The sequence below is a fragment of the Ylistrum balloti genome, unplaced genomic scaffold (genome assembly GCF_031769215.1).
Source record: "Ylistrum balloti isolate Yb309-2 unplaced genomic scaffold, AGI_CSIRO_Ybal_v1 Utg371740, whole genome shotgun sequence".
NCBI classification, from domain to species: Eukaryota; Metazoa; Mollusca; class Bivalvia; order Pectinida; family Pectinidae; genus Ylistrum; species Ylistrum balloti.
This window is the reverse complement of record NW_026782874.1, coordinates 15623-34907: the sequence shown is the minus strand read 5'-3', so window position 1 is coordinate 34907 and position 19285 is coordinate 15623. Positions and strand designations below refer to the sequence as shown.

The following is a 19285-nucleotide window of genomic DNA, read 5'->3' as shown; positions in this document are numbered from 1 at the left end:
GAAATCCTGACGTTTGGAACAAGGTTATTGTCAGTGGTAATAATGCAATGTGATTGCCTGCTATGATATATATAATATTTCATTGCACACTAGATGAAGAATAGTATCAAATAATTTCAGTGTGGGAGGTAATTTTCATGACAGAAAATGTGGTTTTGAAAATCTAAGGGAAGTGTGGGAGAGACCATAAAAAAATAGATGTCTGTTCATAAGATTTGGTTGGATAAAAATAGAAAAAGTTTGACCATTAATAAGATTGTGAGGGAACTTGACCAGCATTATATGAATATATTTGTTACACTTTTTTTATATGTTGTTGGATTTTAGGATACTTGATGAATGTTGATTTGTACGTCTTTTAGAATTAACAGTATTTGTTATTTAGTGTACTGAGATAGCTAACAATAAATTGTAAACAATTATAGCATGCATATATAGGAGAATATGATAGTTTTACGAAATGTAAGAACAATAATAAAATGTAAATGATAATATGTCAGTGAAAGCAGGCAGTAATTACAGACAATGATAGCATTGGTACTTGTCACAACAAATGGTTCTTATTCACAGGGATTCAAGAAGTTTTTGTTCAAAATCAATGCAACTTCAAGTATGTTCTGTCAACAGAATTGACCTTTTCACATTTACCAAGTTCTGTTGGACCAGAATTTAAATATCAGATACTTATTTTTTTTATGTTAACCTCTCATATCTTTTATAAAGAATTAAGAACATCTCTTAAATCTGTGACATTTTCAATCTTCATCTGTTTTCTATTCTATTCTGTTTGTCCAATGCTGTCATAATTTGTAATTTTATTTAGGTCTGAAAACTTTAAATCACTGCTGTTTTGATATCTTCACTGTCATTTTGACATCATAGAATCAATATCTTCTGTAATTTACGTATATATTTTGTGTTATTTTTGTGATAAAATTTGGACATGATGTGCCACTGTATCTCAATACACTTAACATACAATACTATAATACACAAACATTTTTTTTCATTACATTGACTCACTTAAATGCATGACAAATGTTATCAGGTATTTAGCAATGATTAAGCATGATTTAGCATCATTCAATGTACAAGGATCACAGTTTCCTGTAACTTTGGTTATTAAACCTTAGTGCTGAATTAGATGATTCATCAACACAGTATTGACGGGAATTACTGTATTAAAGATAAACAGAAAATGTGGAAGTCATAAAAAAAAGTATAATAGAACATATTTATTTGAAATCATGCTGCGGTTTGTATGTTAAAGTGTTGAGTCCTTGAAATATATCATATAATCTGTCAGTAGGGATTGATATTCAATGTCTTATTTTTCATCCAAGTAGTTATTTGATATATGTTAGATCATTATGAGGTTTATGAGTAAGCTTAATTGTCTGTTTGGTGGTATTATCATTAGTGTAAACGTCTTAAAATCTTTTTCTTTTGTAATAAGTTTCTTTCCATGGTGGTCTGTTACAAAGAAATGTTTTTTTTTTTTTTTTAAATTCTGCCCCCGTATGTTTTCAGCCATGTATAAAGTATATTGCTGTATTTCTTGTTGAAATCACATACAATTACCATACAGGATTGAATGAGTTCTTGTATCAATTTAGAATAGATCTGAGGTTTTACTTTTAAAACCTGATTTTTATGATATAATATTTACTTAAACTTGACTTTGTCCCACCTTTTTATTAATTCATTTTTCCAGATGTGATGCTTTCCATAGTTGAATGTAATCCATCTTTTTTTACATTATGTAATACTTACCCTAACTTTAGTGCCCCACTTATTTTTGTCCTCCCCTGTTCTCTATATCCAGTTCTTATCATTTCTTCCTGTGCTTTTGAGTCTGAAGTGAAATAGAATAACTACAAAAAGATAATGTTAATGATGAAATTGACAATCCATTTATACATCTTTTCTGAAAAGTACATAATATTTATTCCTAATGTTTGGTTGTACTTGAAACCATCAAAATATCAGTTTGGATGATTGCCATTCATGATTGAAATTTTTTTAGTAAAATGTGTAGACTTCCTAATCATACATCATTTGATAATTTGATAGTTTGAAATTCTGACTGTTCCTACCAAATAAAGGTTATCCTAATTTGAATTGAAATAACCTTTGTGAGCTTGTCACATTATTAAAATATTCAGATAATCTACCCAGGATTCCATAGAGGCTATGATCATCGACTGATCATTTGAGAAATTGTGAGATCATTGATGATATGGCATGATTCACAGATCTAGTACTAATGTTGAAATAAGTTATATCTGTATTTATTGTTTATTTCAATTGTTCAAATTTCCCTAGTTTCACAAAAATTTTAAAGCAAAAATGGTATATTTTTGACAGAAACCATAAAACAAAATATCATTTTCTGTAACAATTTAGTTTTCAAAGGTATTTTTTTAGCAATTTTCATTTAATCTTTGAATTCAGCAAAACACTGAAAACTTAAGAGACAAGAGTCTTGACAGTATACAGGTGTATTAGTTGTGATATATATGTTGTACAAAAATTGTACAAAAGATGCAAATCAAAGTACCTTTGATGCAGAACAGTCAAATAAGGAGTCCAACTGCATCATACATCTCTTTCATCCTTCTAGGATTTGGCAGTGATGCAAAGGCACTTAATGTTGAAATCGAGGCGGAGAATGAGTAAAACTAAAACTGGTAGAAGAAAATGTCAAAATCTAGATACAGAGATACTCTAGTCACAATCTCTTTCCATTGTAAAGGAGTTAAATACTGGTTGACAATATGCTCAAGAGTGGATCAGTCAGAAATTGTCTTATCAATTACTGGTTTAGTGGTAACTTAGAACTTTTAAGGATCTGTTAGAAATATTTTACATTTTTGTAGTTTGTAAGCTGACATTACTTAAAAGTTAATCCTTATGACATGTGTTCACTTCTTTAAAAGATGGCCTTAAAGAATTCAGATTTAGAAAAAATTTACCAGTTCTTGCAACTGTAAATATTAAATAATTATCTTTTCCAGTTGGTGGTTTTAGAGTTGATTGAAATACTTGATATCTAAAACACAGTCTTTATATAATTCACCTTTTTTAAATTTCTTGATGGATATATTCCAATTCTTATTTACTCAAATTTTTATACTGGAATGCTTAGAAAATTTCCCCAGTTTTCATTTTGCTAGGATCTAGGTCAAGGTCATCAGAGCTATTTATAAATATAGATTTTTGTTACACTGTTCACACAAAGGTTGATTCTGAAAATACTTTCACTTTCAAGATTGTATGGTCAATATTACCATTTATACTTTTAGAAATCTTTTTCCATCTTTTGTCATCACTTTTGTTTTGAATGGATCTCGTTCAAACATCACACAAAGATTGACAAACAGACTTTGACATCCTTGCAACAGCCAGGGTCATATGAAGACAGTGACCAAGTGGAACTTTGAACAAGCTCAGATTTCATGCTGGTAGAATCAGGGTGAAAATGGTCTCTTTAGAGTTATCTTTGTATTCTCTTTGTCATCTTACTGTTGTGAGTGAGAGGGATTTGGTATTACTTTAGACATCTCTTACAAATAACAAATACATTACCTGAAGGGCTGATATACTCACAATGACAAGTTCCAGTAAAGAGGATTTTAGCTTGAGACAAAAGTTCCCATCCCGAATATTGCTTGATTTCTGTAGTAATCAATTTTAGAATACTGAATCTATTCTCTAGATTTTTCCACTTTAAATATGTTGTTTTACCACATTTGAATTAATCTTTTTTCCATGTCTTTTTAGTTACACCATACAAGTTTCCTTGTTTTTTAATAGCTAGTATTATTTCTTGACTTTATTTCCTGAACAGCTTATCTCAACTGTTCACAACCTGTTTAATTTTATACAACTCCATTCTTTCTTGCTCTTCATAATTCTTTTGCACACATTTCACCTTTTTACATGGTTCATATGCTACCTTACACATTATTTTTCGTGATGTTTACTTGTTAGAGTTGTCTACCTTTGATTTCAAAATTGTCAAATGTAATAGATAAACATTACAGTAGATTTATCAGTGAGTATGTTCTTGTACAAATGTACAGGTACATATAACAAATATATCAGTCAATTAAATTTCATACATTAATGATCTATTTGGTTGCTAGAGTAAGGTAGCGTACACCCTTAAGTCAGTCTGATTATTTCCCTTAGCAATTTTACCTTACACTTTTTTGCTCCAACCCTCCTTTCTGATTTCTATCTCTTTATGCTTAGTCTCTTGCTTGTTATCATGAAGATCTGAAGTTTTCTGATGATTTGTTGGAAAAGTAGTATCTTATGTTCTTTTCACAGTGACGGTGCGAGTAAAAACCTGAATACCATCAAATCTCTGAGGGTGCTTCGAGTGCTTCGTCCTCTTAAAACTATCAACAGAGTACCAAAACTTAAGGTACGTATCAAACACACTGACTTAGATAAATGGAGTCTTGAATCGGACAAATCAGTTCACGCCAAGAACTGAAAATGATTGAAATTTATTTCTTGTCAAAGTTTTGCATATGTTTTAAAAAGTATGTATAGAGTGGAATTAATGTGATTTTTTTTCTTTTCTTTTCCCCAGGCGGTATTTGACTGTGTAGTGAATTCCTTGAAGAATGTTTCAAACATCCTCATCGTGTACATGTTGTTCCAGTTCATCTTTGCTGTTATAGCTGTTCAGCTGTTCAAGGGAAAATTCTTCTTCTGTACTGATGAGTCGAAGGAAACTAAGAAAGAATGCCAGTATGTGTTCTAAAAAACATCTCCAGTAACTTCAAGTGAAATGATATCTGATCAATATCATATTTAGGTTTTATCCTAGAAAACAGAAGTCTTTAGTCAGATCTATTGAAATTGAAACCCGTTTACATTTTGTACTTTCCAGAGGCCAATATTTCTCTTATGAGGAAGGAGCTGACTCCCCAGTAGTGAAAGATAGGAAGTGGCAACGGCAGGATTTCCACTACGACAACATAGTGTTTGCCATGCTAACATTGTTTACGGTCACCACTGGAGAGGGCTGGCCTGAGTATGTGATAAAAAGACAAGATTAGATGGTTTCCTCTAGAATGTCACGCATATTTCATGAGTATTACAGAATATTTTCTTTGATACAAGTTTAATTTATCAGATATTGAAACAAAAACTTTTATGATTTGATATGGGGAAAAAAGCTAACAGTTGATTCAAACACAAAACAGACTTGTATGGAAAAATATGTGGGAAATATTTTTGTAGTTTTTGACTTGAGATGATTATGACATTCTGATTGAAGCTAAATATAGTGTTATACCATTTTATGCTAATCTCTGCTAAAAATTACTGACATATCTGTAATCAGGTGTGAAATTTAATGAAAACTTGTAGTTGACTTATAATCAATTTGATAGTAATCAGTTTCATTCAAAATCATCATTACCAACTGAAATAAATGAAAACATAAGACTGAAGAAATATTTTATTTCTGAAAATATTGATTTTGGAAAATGCTGTTTTCTATGTTTCAGCGTGCTCAAGAACTCCATGGACTCGACAGTAGAGGATAGGGGGCCAAAACCTGGATATCGAATGGAGATGGCCATCTTCTATGTGTTTTTCTTTGTTGTCTTTCCATTCTTCTTTGTGAACATATTTGTGGCCTTAATCATTATAACATTCCAAGAGCAGGGAGAAAGTGACCTAGGAGACCAGGATCTGGACAAAAATCAGGTAGTTATCTCCCTTTGTTTGAAATGTTAGTTGTTCTTTTTCACTCTGTGGTTCAAATTTTCATTGTTCTATCAAAAGTTCAAAGCAAAATAGATATTCTTTTTAAGAAAGCCATATAATGGCTTCTAGTTCTTTCTATCAATTTTATTTGCTAGATATCTATTTTTCGCAGTTCTGTTTCATTCACTGAAATAGCAATGCTACAATTTTTTCATCACAAAATAAAAAAGTGCGCAGTAAGATATTTCTGAAATAATTCTTTACATAGGGACAAAAAAGCAATTTCGTAGCATCATGTTTGTTCATGTAATTACTAAAATTGTACTATGTCTATCTCAAGGATGTATATCATGTCGTGATGCCATTTTTCATTTCAGAAACAGTGCATAGACTACGCAATAAATGCACGCCCAACCAGTCGCTATATGCCACAGAAGGGGACGGCCAAGTATCGAGTCTGGCGCCTGGTCGTCTCCCAAAAATTTGAATATTTTGTCATGACATTAATTACACTAAATACGATAGTATTAATGATGAAGGTAAGTGTTAATCTCTATTGAATGGCCATTCTTATACCATGAAATATATTTAAGTATGGTGAAAGTTATATAATTAATATGTTAACGAAGAAAGACTGGATGGTAATGTTAGTTCCATTTTGTTGTTCACATTTCTATTACAAGTATTGTTTATTTGAACCTGTCGGATAGAAATTTATTTTCAAAACATAATCACAAATATAGGTTCATATCTTGATTTCATCATGACTTATTTCTTGAAAAAATTGTCAAATTTGCTTTGTTTCATTTTGTAATTTTGCTTTATCAAATTACATCGGGGAAATGTGTGTCCGGAACAAAAAAGATATGAACTGATTATGATGAAATGACATGCTGGTATTTTGATGGAGATTGAAATGAAAAAGGTTTCAGCTGTATACATAAATTGACCAAATGTATATGGACAGAAAGATATTCATGTCAACAGGACAACAGTCTAGGCAGTTTGAGTTCAGGTGCTTTTATTTGTGATGTATGTTTCAAAATTTGCCTTTTGCAGTACATTTAAATTAGTTACAGATTTTACGAAAAGGAAGATAGTCAGAATGAGATTACAGTTTGAGTAATACAGTGAGTGCTAGGAAATTCTCTTTAGTAGCTAACTGAATGATATGGAAAAAAATTGAGGATTTTTTTTTCTATCACTTCTGGCAGGTTTATCACCTCCAATTCTGTATTGCACCGATTAAAACAAGGTTATATTTTATATTTTGTTGCTATGAAAACGTTTTATTTTGTTACCTTGACAAAATCTTCTCTCCTTACCATCCAGTATAATCTGCAGCCAGAAGACTACAAGAAGATCTTGAAATACCTTAATAGTGGTTTTACGGTTATGTTCACCATAGAGTGTACTCTCAAGCTAATAGGGTTTGGCAGGGTAAGGTCATAGGTCGTAGGTCATGGGGTATTCATTTATTTTGTGTACTTTTCATATCCATCACCAACTTGTAACAAGGGTTTGTTTGAAAATTCATTTAAAGATTTACATATGTTTTTCAATTGATTATCTCTTTGAGATTTGAATTTGGTTTTTTTAATTCTTTTCTTTTTCTTTTTTTTTGTTTAAATTGTTATAAAAGTATGTGCTTTTTCTTGGTGTTTTGATACTGTATTTTGACAGAATGTTTATAAAAAAGAAAATAATAGAAATTTGTTTATCCCAACATTGGATGTCATAAATGACACGTTTTGTATATGAAGAGGAATGAATTTTCATTACCCTGGTATGAATAGAAACGTAGACTTTCACTGAATCTTTGGATCTGGGTATTTCTAGTGTATGATAATCACCAAGTAACTTTTCACCAATGTCAAGGTCACATTGCCTGATAACCGATTTTTCGAAAAAGTGATGTTTATATTTATACTTGTATAAAAATTACAAAGATATGTTGATACATTATCATTTTGTAAATAGATCGTTTACAAAAACTGAAATGTAGCCAGGATAATTTTCATACAAGTATATTTTCAGTCATGCTATTTTGCCTATTATTCACAAAATATAGAATTATGGTTACCATGACATTGGTTGCTAGGTGATGTGGAGACTTGGGCCTGCCTTGTTGCACGATATTAGATCTTATAAAAATGTAGCACAACTTATTGCATTGTCCAAATACATACCTAATACTGAATGATGACTTACAAAAGGAGATGACTTTAGATTGTTTAATCTGATAAAGATATACATGTATGTGCGTAGTATTTCTAATTAAAGTTCTCTCCTTTTGGTTTTCTATTTGAAATCGGCACCCCTCGATGAATATTTGTTTTCTGAATTAAAGCATTTCTTTTCTTAAAATTAACCCTTCTTTTACAAATACATATCCAATAGCAAGCTGATTTCAGATAGAATGATGTGTGATATGGAAGATGGTTTTAATCTCTGCTTGTTTTCTAACCTGCTTAATTTTCAGTTCACTAACCAAAGCCAATTTGATGGTACACAGGGCAACGATGTTGATTTAACAGCGGCTTCAACTCAATACGAAAGGGTTCTAATTTCAATAAATATCGTATTCACGGTTCTATTCACCATCGAGTGTGTCCTCAAGATACTAGCGTTTGGAATAAAGGTTTGCGGAAAACAGTCTGTTAAACTCGTCAACCTCCTTTGTTTTTCAGTCGTTAATTTAATTACTATATGTCACTGACATACACCCTTAACCACAAAACCTGGGTATTCTGTTTTTATACTGCCCGTACTTTCCATATTTGGCTTCGAAAGTACAAAAATCATATCTGCTTCAAAATTAGAATGATTTCCATTCTGTTACCTCCCTTGATCACTAAAGTAATGACATCATTGTTTAGAAAACAGACTACCCGGGGCTGTTATCCACCCATGGGTGTTGTCCCAGTGCGATTTTGTGCAGTGCCGCTGAGTGGATATGCCTTCATCTTTAATTTACGTGTCAGCCATCAGTGTCATACATTCTATATCACCAACTCACAGCCACACATTCATTTCTGTTTTTATATGTGTATATATTTATATAAAGTTCTAATTTGATTGGTTAAATCAGTGGTTGTTTGGTAATTAATTTGGTGGTTTTAAGTTGATTGATATGAAGAAATTTTGTGGAAATAGGATATTCCTCAACAATTATTTATTTGCATGCTCTTATTTAACTTCACCAATACCTATTTCCACCCATGTACCATTTAGACTGTAGAAACTTAGTCCAGCTGATGTAAGATTGCCTCGTTAGTGCTAAACCCCAATAATGTTGTCTCTTTTTATACATATTTGTAGTAGTTACTTTTGATAAATATTTGAATAAAACAAAATATAAAGGATGTCTATTTGACTAAAATCCAGAAACGGAATATGGTTTCCTGTATTAGTTCCAATTCTAAGATACGAGTCCATCTTTCGAAAATATCAGAAATTTGAACTTCTCAAAAATATGATTTATATTCTTTAAACCAATATTGATAATAAATTCAATAATCATTAATATTTTTAAATACAAATTTGTTTTTGTAGTTATAGTTACATCACATTTTTGTCAGCTTTTTCTTTTTTTTTTTTTTAAATTTGCCTGATTCCTTTGCCAGATACACATGTTTGAAATCAGATGAAAATGATCTATCTGTCAGTGAATTGTATGAATTTCTAATTATAAATCGACTGAAGATTTTCACAGAAATTGTGTAATAAGAAAACGATATATTCAATACTTAATCAAAGTTCCTGTAATAAGGTTGGGATCATTACATGTAGTACATAATAGACACTAATATGGTTGTATATACGATGTCCATGAATGATTAACATCACTGCTTTTGTCTCTCCGTAACTGAATGTTGCTTTCTGCTTTAATAGTCCTGTCCATGTTTATGTGTTCAAATAATTTGTAAAAGATGTGAAAGAAATTTATATGACATTTATGTCACAATGTCTGTCCAGTTTCTGTTGGTAGATATCTTTTCTATAATATTGTTTTTCGTATCCTTTTTTTTTACTGTCCAAGCAAAATGATGTTATTTTGCTACTGGTTATGAATTAAGAATTTTATCAAGTCTTTATGGTCTCTGTACTTGAATCCAGAATCTTCAACATCATAAATTGTTACTGTCTTTCGTTTTTTACACAAATTGAACATTCACACTTATTCATAATCAAAAAGTGTTTTTTTTTTCTACACAAAAAACAAAAATTGAATTGTGCTGGAAAAATAAAAAAATTTTACAGTATACGAAGATTTCTATAAAATGTGACATCAATCACTTTGAAAAAAGATCTGATAATAAATGTACAAGACTATATTTGGAGGACGACTTAGAATGAATTATTCACTAATATTAAAGACAGTAAAACAATGTAGAACCCCCCTCTAACTTTTTACCCTGATATAATGTTGATTGACTATCAACTTAATAGCTTTTCATACTTTTTCCTATTACGTATGATTTCAAACTTTGGTTGAGTTGAAGAGCAAACAAAACAGTTTTCATTTTCAAGAGTCAATGTGTGTATCTGAGGTATATATAACTTGTCAAATATTTCTTTACTTTTGGAGAAGTGAAGCTATAGACTCAGTCTTCTTTGAAACATTAAGATAAATCTTTAAAAATTTGGATGAATGATTTTGTACAAAAAGGTTTAATGATTGTGAAATTGAAAATGTAATGATGCTGTTTGTTTGACATTTTTCAGTCAATTAATCAGTTGCATGATTTTGTAAATATTTGTGTGTTTTCCCTGTATTTAAATGACTTATTGTTAATGCTGTTCTTTGTTGGCGTTTTGACTAACGATACCATGTTATTGTTTTATGTAGTGGTGTTGACACATAGATTCATCACATCCATTTTTCTGTGTTCATTACATAGATCTTTCCTAATAAATTGACCACCCATGATAATTGACTCTGATCAATCTATTTGAACCTTTATTGGAAAGTTTATTATTAAGGTTATCTATGGTATTGAGATTCTTCATTTTTATATTAAAAATATTAAAGCTTGTTTATTTTTAAACGATATTCACTTATTTGATATTCTACTCAGGAAATATCAGTGTTCGTGATTTTGACATTCAAACCAAGTGAAAAGCACATCTCAATAAAGAAGTGATATTTCAAGTAAAGAATCCAAAGAATGCATGTATAGCTATACATTCTCTTGCCAACGGTTTTCTTGTGTAGCACAGAAGAACTTCAACATGGAGTAGCATTATAACAGTCAGCCTTTGTTCATGTCATCTTTCTTTCAATGCACATAGCTAGATTATCATTAAATCTTTCAACCTTTTCAACAAAGATAACCTTAATTAAAATCAGGTGTCTTATTACACTTTGTACTGAATACCTCTTTGCTTTATGTAACAAGATACAAAATGAAAAGAGATATGATTTTGGCTAGATGGCAACAAGTAGAAAATGCAGTTGGAAATTTGTTTATCTGAAAGTGTTGTGGAGGCTTTGTGTAACACAGAACTACCATGATATTTGAGTTTCACAACAATACATCAAATCGCAAAGTATTTTCACTATTGTCAGTTTTTAGATACAAAACCAAATACATTAAATTTTCATTATTAGTAAATTACTTTGTAGAAGTGATATTTGCATGAATGAAGTACTTGGGAGTTATATATAGTTGCACAATCTTGCATTTATTTCCTGTTATTGTCATCGTTTTGAAATCCTATATGTCGTCATTTCACCCATTTGGTATTGGTTGATAAATCCATATATGTATATAGATTCGCATTTCATTTGTCTTTTGTTTGAAATTCACTGTTTTATTATAAAGAAAGCATATGATATATATATATCTTATATATTTGCACCATGTGTTTTAAAGATGAAGGCATATCCACTCCAGTTATCCCCCCTTGTTTTCGCTTCAGTGTGGCTGATTATATCCAGTGACGGTTATTTACCAAACGTTACATTTTATTATTATATTATACATGCGCTACATTCCCTCTCAACATGTCCTTAGTTAACCTCGTTTTAGTCAACCGTCTTATTTTGTACATTTCAAGAAGTTTTTGATTTATATGGATTCCGTATTACAGTCATCCTATTATTCTATTGACTATGTACACTTATGTATGATATTGTTAACAATTTAAGCATGCAACTTTATGTTATGATACCATGATGTGCCCCATCAGGTTGGCTGCTGTAGTCTTTTCTTTGCTTTTTGTTCCATCAGAGTTGGGTTACGAATTCCAGGACGCTTTCCAGTAAGATGGTTCGGAACTATCACTGCATTAATTAATATTGAATGATCTACAAATTGGAAATATCTACAAAATGTAAAAAAATATTTGTTAGCATCAAATGTATCTAGAGTTATAAAACAGAAGCAATTTATTTTTGTTTTTCTGAAATTTATGTTTATACACGTAAATTGTTAACTTTCGAAGGAAGGTGTAATTTATTGAAAAAAAAAAAATTTGAAGCTTGAAAGTGCATAGGTGTCATGAAATAAAGACGACATTTCATGACATTAATCTTGCTATTTCTTTGAATATGAAATGAGATAAAGATTTATTTTATTTTCAAAACGTCATTGTGTTTTGAATGGACAATGCATCGATAATGAAGACAATGTAAGCTTACCCTTTAATATCCAGTATGTTAAAATGGATCTGTTTTTAGAACAGTGGTTTTCACCACATGTACAGTAACTGGGTCTATAGTTATGGTAAATGTTTGAGACAACTTGCTATTTTCACAGCTTTTCCTCTGGTTGTTGTCACCTAAATAAATTCTGTTAACCTCCAATACTGTTTTCAGGTCAACATCACAAAAGCAAAGGTGTATGGACGTTGATACTTCTACAGTCGTAGAAAGTTAACATGGACAATGAAACAAGATGAAATTTTCAACTGATTCCATCTCAATTTCAGTTCCATTTTCTGTTTTAACTTTTAAAAATGACTCCACATATCCTTCTCTCTAGGAAACTGAATGATTGAAATTGTTTTAGTATTAGTAGAATGTATATTGCATGTCTTGTGCATGATCATCAAAACCAGTATCTATGTATATATAGGATTAGTCAGTGAAATCTGTAATATATATAAATGTTGTAATTTTACAGGATATCAAAAAAAATTAGGATCAGTAATTAAATAATTCTTTGGAAAGGTTAAGTAGATATTTGGAAATAAGAGTTTGTGATTTTCCTAAAGGTCATGTACTGTTAATAAATATTACACAAAGTAATATGCTTTCTTTTAAAAAAATCGTGATGTCATGAAATATGTTTGAATGTCCAAGTCCATATGGATATCTTTACCAGCTTGATAAGGTTTAATTTAACCTTTCACAAGAGATATGAATAGTGGTCATGCGTATGTCATAGTCTATTTATGCATAACTTACACTCGATAGTTAAAGTCTGGAACACTGGCACGTTATTTTAGAATCTGGACACCTGTATCACCCATATACAATTTTTCACAATGAATAGATACATAAATAAGTAGATATATTATCGATTAGATAATAAATTGTTTATTGTTCATGCACATTTCTATTTATATATAAATGATGAATACCTAAAATGTAGTTACTATTTCCATATATGGTAATATGTTAATTAGTTACAGTACGAGCAACAAAATCCACCAATGACCACAACTTCCATAAATTTGCATAACGTCTAACAGATTGGCCTGCAACTACAATTTTGTTCGCTATGTTTCACGTGTCCTCCAACTCTTCTCGTCTTTTGTGATGCTGACTTGACTGAAAATGACTGTTTCCTCTCACAGTTGTTTTATGTGGTATTTCTATTGAAATGTGTATGATAATTAATTTGATTTGCTATAAATAGATATTTTCAAAAGATCAATGATGTATTAATGATTCTTTAAAAACATTAGATGGTTAAATGCTTTATCATATATCAATACAAACGGCTAGAGAAGCACTTCATCACTACATGTGTATATTGTTTACATTATAACAACTTTGATGATTCTAACAATAGTGATTTTGAAACCTCATAATGTCATTTAAATTTGTAATATTTACTCCATTAGATAAAACAATGCATATTTTATATTTTAATGAGATGTAAGCTAACTTCCACCACTTTTATACAATTATCTACAAAGTTAAATATTACAGTTATATACTCGATGTCTATCATTGATTTATCGTTCATAATATTAATTTGATATACATGTATGTGATAATGATATGAAGTACGAATATCTGTGATGTCCGTGTTTGTAATTGTGTGATTTATCAGAAACCATGTACTGAACTATCTCCTCCAAGTAACTAACTCGGTATTGATTTCATTGTTTGTCAAATTCTACAGAACTACTTTCGAGATCCTTGGAATGTCTTTGACTTTGTGACAGTTATCGGCAGTATCATAGACGTCCTTGTCAGTGAATTTGGGGTAAGTGTCTTCATAAGCATTTTTTTTTTTTTATTAGATAAAATTAAAATATGATACCTAGAACACTAAATGTGAGTGGGTACTTATATGGTGCGACAATTTTAATGTTTTAACATTAAAATCTTTAAAAGAAAAACCCTTTTCACTTACTTTGTAAATGGTAATACATAATTTGTGTATATGGAGGTTTGATTATAACAGGTACCTTACAAATGTATCAGAAAGGAAGTATTTTTTTTTTTGTAATAATCCAAAAATACCAGCAGAATGTGTTGATAAAGAAATCTGAAAAAAATGTACTTTCATTTCATTTTTGGTAGAAATGTCACTTGAGAGATTGTTAATGAAATTTCTGAAAACAGCATAATTTTAAACTTATATACATATCAATGTCATTGATTATTGTGATATGAGAATATTACAAATGTAGCATTTCTGAATGGTATTGTTATTTTAAAACACACTAATGATTTGAAAGTATCATATTCTGTAAGATATGTTCCTTTAAGACATGTCCTATTTGATATATATGTGATGTATAAACAAATGTTCGGATTATAAGATTGATTTGCTTGTGTGTATATTAGTGATATCTAGCTCTGTGGGTACTTACTACTAGTCAGATGGTAGCATCACAGGTACTCTGTAATAATGGACAGTAAGTAGGGGTACACAATAAAACTAGGGCTTTATCTTGTCTATCCAATTTTGATGTGTAGAGTATGATTCTGTACATTTTTTTCACTTGTAATATAACTCTCATGGGCTCCTAGGGTAAACTGTACACAGTATTAACTCTCATGTTCGTGAAATGTTTCTATTCCTACGCCCAGTTTACTACAATAATATAAGCTTACATCCGGGCCAACAAGAGTGATTAGTATAAGTTGACATAACTTGTTTCACAATTGTTGTAAAGTAAATAAAGTTTATATTTTAATATAAACAGTTGATGGTGTCCAGCACTGATTAACAGTAAAAGACACACAAAGAACGTCAACTGAGCTGATTTTATCAAAGTTTGTCATTATAAATTTGTAGTACTAGTAGATCTGACTTGCTTTGAACTATTCATTGAAACCTTTGATACAGATATTAGATTTTGGTCCTTAACCAAATAGTGAATAAAAACATAGGGTATCAGAAAGGGCACAAGGTAAGATGAAAAAAATTGAAGACATGTTGAGTGTTTATTTCGTAAACCAGGGTAATCAAGTGCTATTTTCTGAGTTGGAAGCGATTAACACAGAGGTTAGTAAAGCACATTTAAATACCCGTCAGTAGATACATGTTCAGTAACCGTATAGTAAATCTTGACTGTATAAGCACATTCTACAAATCTACAATAAATCAGAAATATGTATCAAAGTTAAATAAAATAAAGCAATACTTTTAAATGTTTGACAGCGTTCAGTGATCAGTTTTCCTCTTTAGCTACAGAAAAATTGCTGATATAGATGTTTATGTAATAATGTGAAAAGAGTTTTAAAATAAGAAAAAGTAAGCTTTGAGCAAAATTGTAGATTTTTTGAAAATGTGGATTCTGTACAAGTTAACAGTGATTTGAAATAGTGTTTTACCATTCTATATTGGAGGTGATAAAGTCAGAGGTTTGTAAGCACATGATCCTGTCATAATCATTTATTATATAGATCAACAAGCACCTGTTCATAACACAATGTGTTAATACAAAATTAAAAGCACATTTCCTACAAAATTTAGAAAAAAAACCTTTAGTATATATAATCACTTCTTGCTAATATACCCTGATGTTGTAATCTCAAAAGCACTCGTCGTTAAATGTTAACTGGAAGATAGCATAAAAGCACTCGTCATTAAATGTTTACTGGAAGATAGCGTAAAAGCACTCGTTAAATGTTTACTGGAAGATAGCGTAAAAGCACTCGTCGTTAAATGTTTACTGGAAGATAGCGTAAAAGCACTCGTTAAATGTTTACTGGAAGATAGCATAAAAGCACTCGTCATTAAATGTTTACTGGAAGATAGCGTAAAAGCACTCGTTAAATGTTTACTGGAAGATAGCATAAAAGCACTCGTCATTAAATGTTTACTGGAAGATAGCATAAAAGCACTCGTTAAATGTTTACTGGAAGATAGTATAAAGTTTGTGTGATTTACCATAAAAAAAACCCATTAGTGAGGGCACATGTAATAAACTGTTAGCAGCATTTTCCTGTAAAGCACATGTGTGTTAATATCAACATTTAGTAGTAGCATTCTATTAAATGCACTTGTAAATAGATTATTTACGGTAAATAACAAGTGTATTTGATCACCGTAAATTAAAGGCTTAGATGCCTGGTGTATTAATGACTTTCCTATTATTCTGACTTGGAGAATATAATGGCGCAGTTTAACGCCCCAACACCTACTGGCTCTGAAAATGAGGTTTGTTTCCAAGTACTACAATATTAATTCTGTGTAGATCTGGCACCGTGTATCTACCGCAAACCACGTGGCAGCTTTCATCCAGTATTCACTGTTCTCAAGATTTTTTTTGTCAATTTTTCTTGTTAATAACTTCACGTATGTTTTAAGAGTTACGTATTTGGTGGTGCTTACGCTTTTGTACATCTTTCTTGTAATTTTGAACTTTGTGAAAAAAATTGTAAATAAGATTTTTAAAGCTTATTAATGAGTTATTGTATTGAAATTTGAAATGTTTCACTGATTTCGTCATACACAAAATGCACTCGGAACAAACGTGTCATTCACAATTCTTTTGAAAGCAATAATACTAATTATTTATTTTTGTTTATATATAAACCTTATCACATATCTAAAACTCATTAATTTATGAAAATATTTGTATGAAAATGAAGGAATGAACATTTAATGAAATGATAACTGCCAGTTATACTCATTGCATTGGATGGAAGCTACTCACTGATCTAGATCCGTAGATAACTATGGAATGACATTTTTGCTATGTATAGATCCTGTGAGGAGCCCATATGATGATTTATCTATATCCTGTCCGAATCTGGTATATGTTTAGACGGATTCAACATAACAAACTAGTAGATTTACATTTTTGTTGAACTCACATCAAAACAGTATTGCAAACGGTCTCTGTTGTTAAACAGTGGTAATTTTGGTGAATTTGATTTATAACCGCACTCAAACCCGTGTTTTCATTTGAAAATGTGGCATTACTTACTCTGATTTGACCAAGATGAGTCACCCATGAATCAGAATAGTGAACAGTGGTCTTACCTTCCTTGTGCTAATTTCAGGCTCTCTGTGAATATTTTTTCTGTTTGTTTTCTTGGTTTTGAGTTTGAATTTACTTAGTTTTTTGATTAAAGAATAGAGAAAACAATCTTTTTGGTATCAGGACAAGAATATTTTATTTTGAGGCATGATGAAACTGTATCAAAATGAATCTATTGAAAGAAAAAAGATGAAGTTTTCATTTCTAAGTTAATTTATATTTTATTAGATTTGACCCATATTTTTTCAACCAAAATTTTTAAATATTTAACCCAGTCGAAATGCAAGCATCCATGTTCTGATTTTTGCACGTAACTCTTGATAAATTACTTGTAATACCCAGAGATAAAAAACCAATAAGGTTATTAAAACCGGAAGATAAACATCTTCTTTTCTGTGATCATGAATCCGTCTATAGTTATATAGAGATAATATTGGACATTTGAGCTGGTTCGGACAGGATGATTTGTTGATAAGCCCAGCATATTATAAACGTAGTCTTTGCTCTGTACAACTTACAGGTTATACTATATAATATATATATATAATATACCATATACAAACTAATGGAAATGAATGTACTGATACATTCTTTCGACTCTGAAAATCAATGAAATTAATTCAAATACAAAATTGTGGGCTTACAAATCTTGTTGGGCTTTTTACAGGATGATTTATTTCAATAAATGCCAAAATTGACTCAACATGCATTAATTTTGCCTTTCAATCTGAATGTATAAAGTCACATTTTCCTTCATACACTTTGATTTCTATTCACTAGACTGCATGAGTATGATAAGTTCTCTTTTGATTAGGAACTGACATCTTAGTTTCGTATTCTGTTGATTTTATTTGTTTGATCTGATCTATACATAGACATCAAAAAACCATTATCTCTGTGTAAGGAAATCTGGCTTTGTAAATCAGATAGTGGAATTTTAAAATTCTTGAAAACCTTATAATTAGGTTTTATACAATCATTATCATGGTCAAAATAAACGTGCTTTTTGTTATATAGTTTGCGTCAGTTTTGGCAAAGCAGAAGGAAAAAGTGAAAACAAGAAGTAAAACGTGTTTACCAGATAACTGGAGTTTTATAGTTTCGTGCAGGACTATGACATGTTTTTGGCAGACATCTAGCTTTGTATTTTGGATGATTTTGATTACAACGAAAATAACTTATGTTATACATTTATGTTTGGGTGATCTGCCCAACAAACAAAAATATATGGGTATTTCCCACTTAAATTTTGTCAGAACTATGTACAGGTAGGAGACTAGCACTGATTTGCATAAAGCTTATGAACCCTATCCTGCTTTCGCTATCCTGATTTCATTAATTTTCACTGATATGTATTGTAGTTTGACACATACTGTTAGCTGAATGAATACGTCCCTGCGTTATTGTTTACGATCACCTTTTTCATTTCCAGCATTCCTACTTCCAACACCTAATTGATGCATGACATAGACAGTGTTAACTACAAACACACTTAGTTTGTAGATCTTTTTCAAAATTGTGTGTGTTTTTGAAGAAGAGGAACGGCAAACATACTCATTTTGTTACACGGCAACGAGCCACTATAAAAGTACACTGACTTAAAAAAACAAAACAATAATCGGTCAAACAAAGTTCTTTTTTCCAATAGGTAGATCAAATGGATTGTCTGTTGAAATGGTTGTCATTGTGGTACTACTGGTTGAATTCTATAAATGCGGTAGAATTATCAAACATCGTCAAAATAATGTTTATTTTTAATATAATATTTTTTTTCTCCAAAAAATATCACTGTTTTCTTTTTATTGTTGTCAGTAAATTATTTTAACTCAAAAGTAACTGCTGCTGTATGTAACAAAGAAACTTCTTAACTTCAAGT

General features: G+C 30.7%; 1 protein-coding gene across 1 annotated transcript in view; it reads left to right on the top strand.

Annotated features, from left to right (window-relative positions):
• The window catches only part of LOC132563482 (voltage-dependent calcium channel type A subunit alpha-1-like), a gene marked incomplete at its 3' end in the record, with an annotated part of 94578 nt that overhangs the window by 61353 nt on the left and 13940 nt on the right, over positions 1–19285 (top strand). Inside the window, exons 25-32 of the mRNA XM_060228241.1 lie at positions 4336–4432; positions 4604–4764; positions 4907–5050; positions 5529–5730; positions 6108–6269; positions 7063–7170; positions 8213–8371; positions 14091–14174. Of these exons, the coding sequence (XP_060084224.1) occupies positions 4336–4432; positions 4604–4764; positions 4907–5050; positions 5529–5730; positions 6108–6269; positions 7063–7170; positions 8213–8371; positions 14091–14174 (1117 nt within the window). The remainder of the gene's footprint in view (positions 1–4335; positions 4433–4603; positions 4765–4906; positions 5051–5528; positions 5731–6107; positions 6270–7062; positions 7171–8212; positions 8372–14090; positions 14175–19285) is intronic.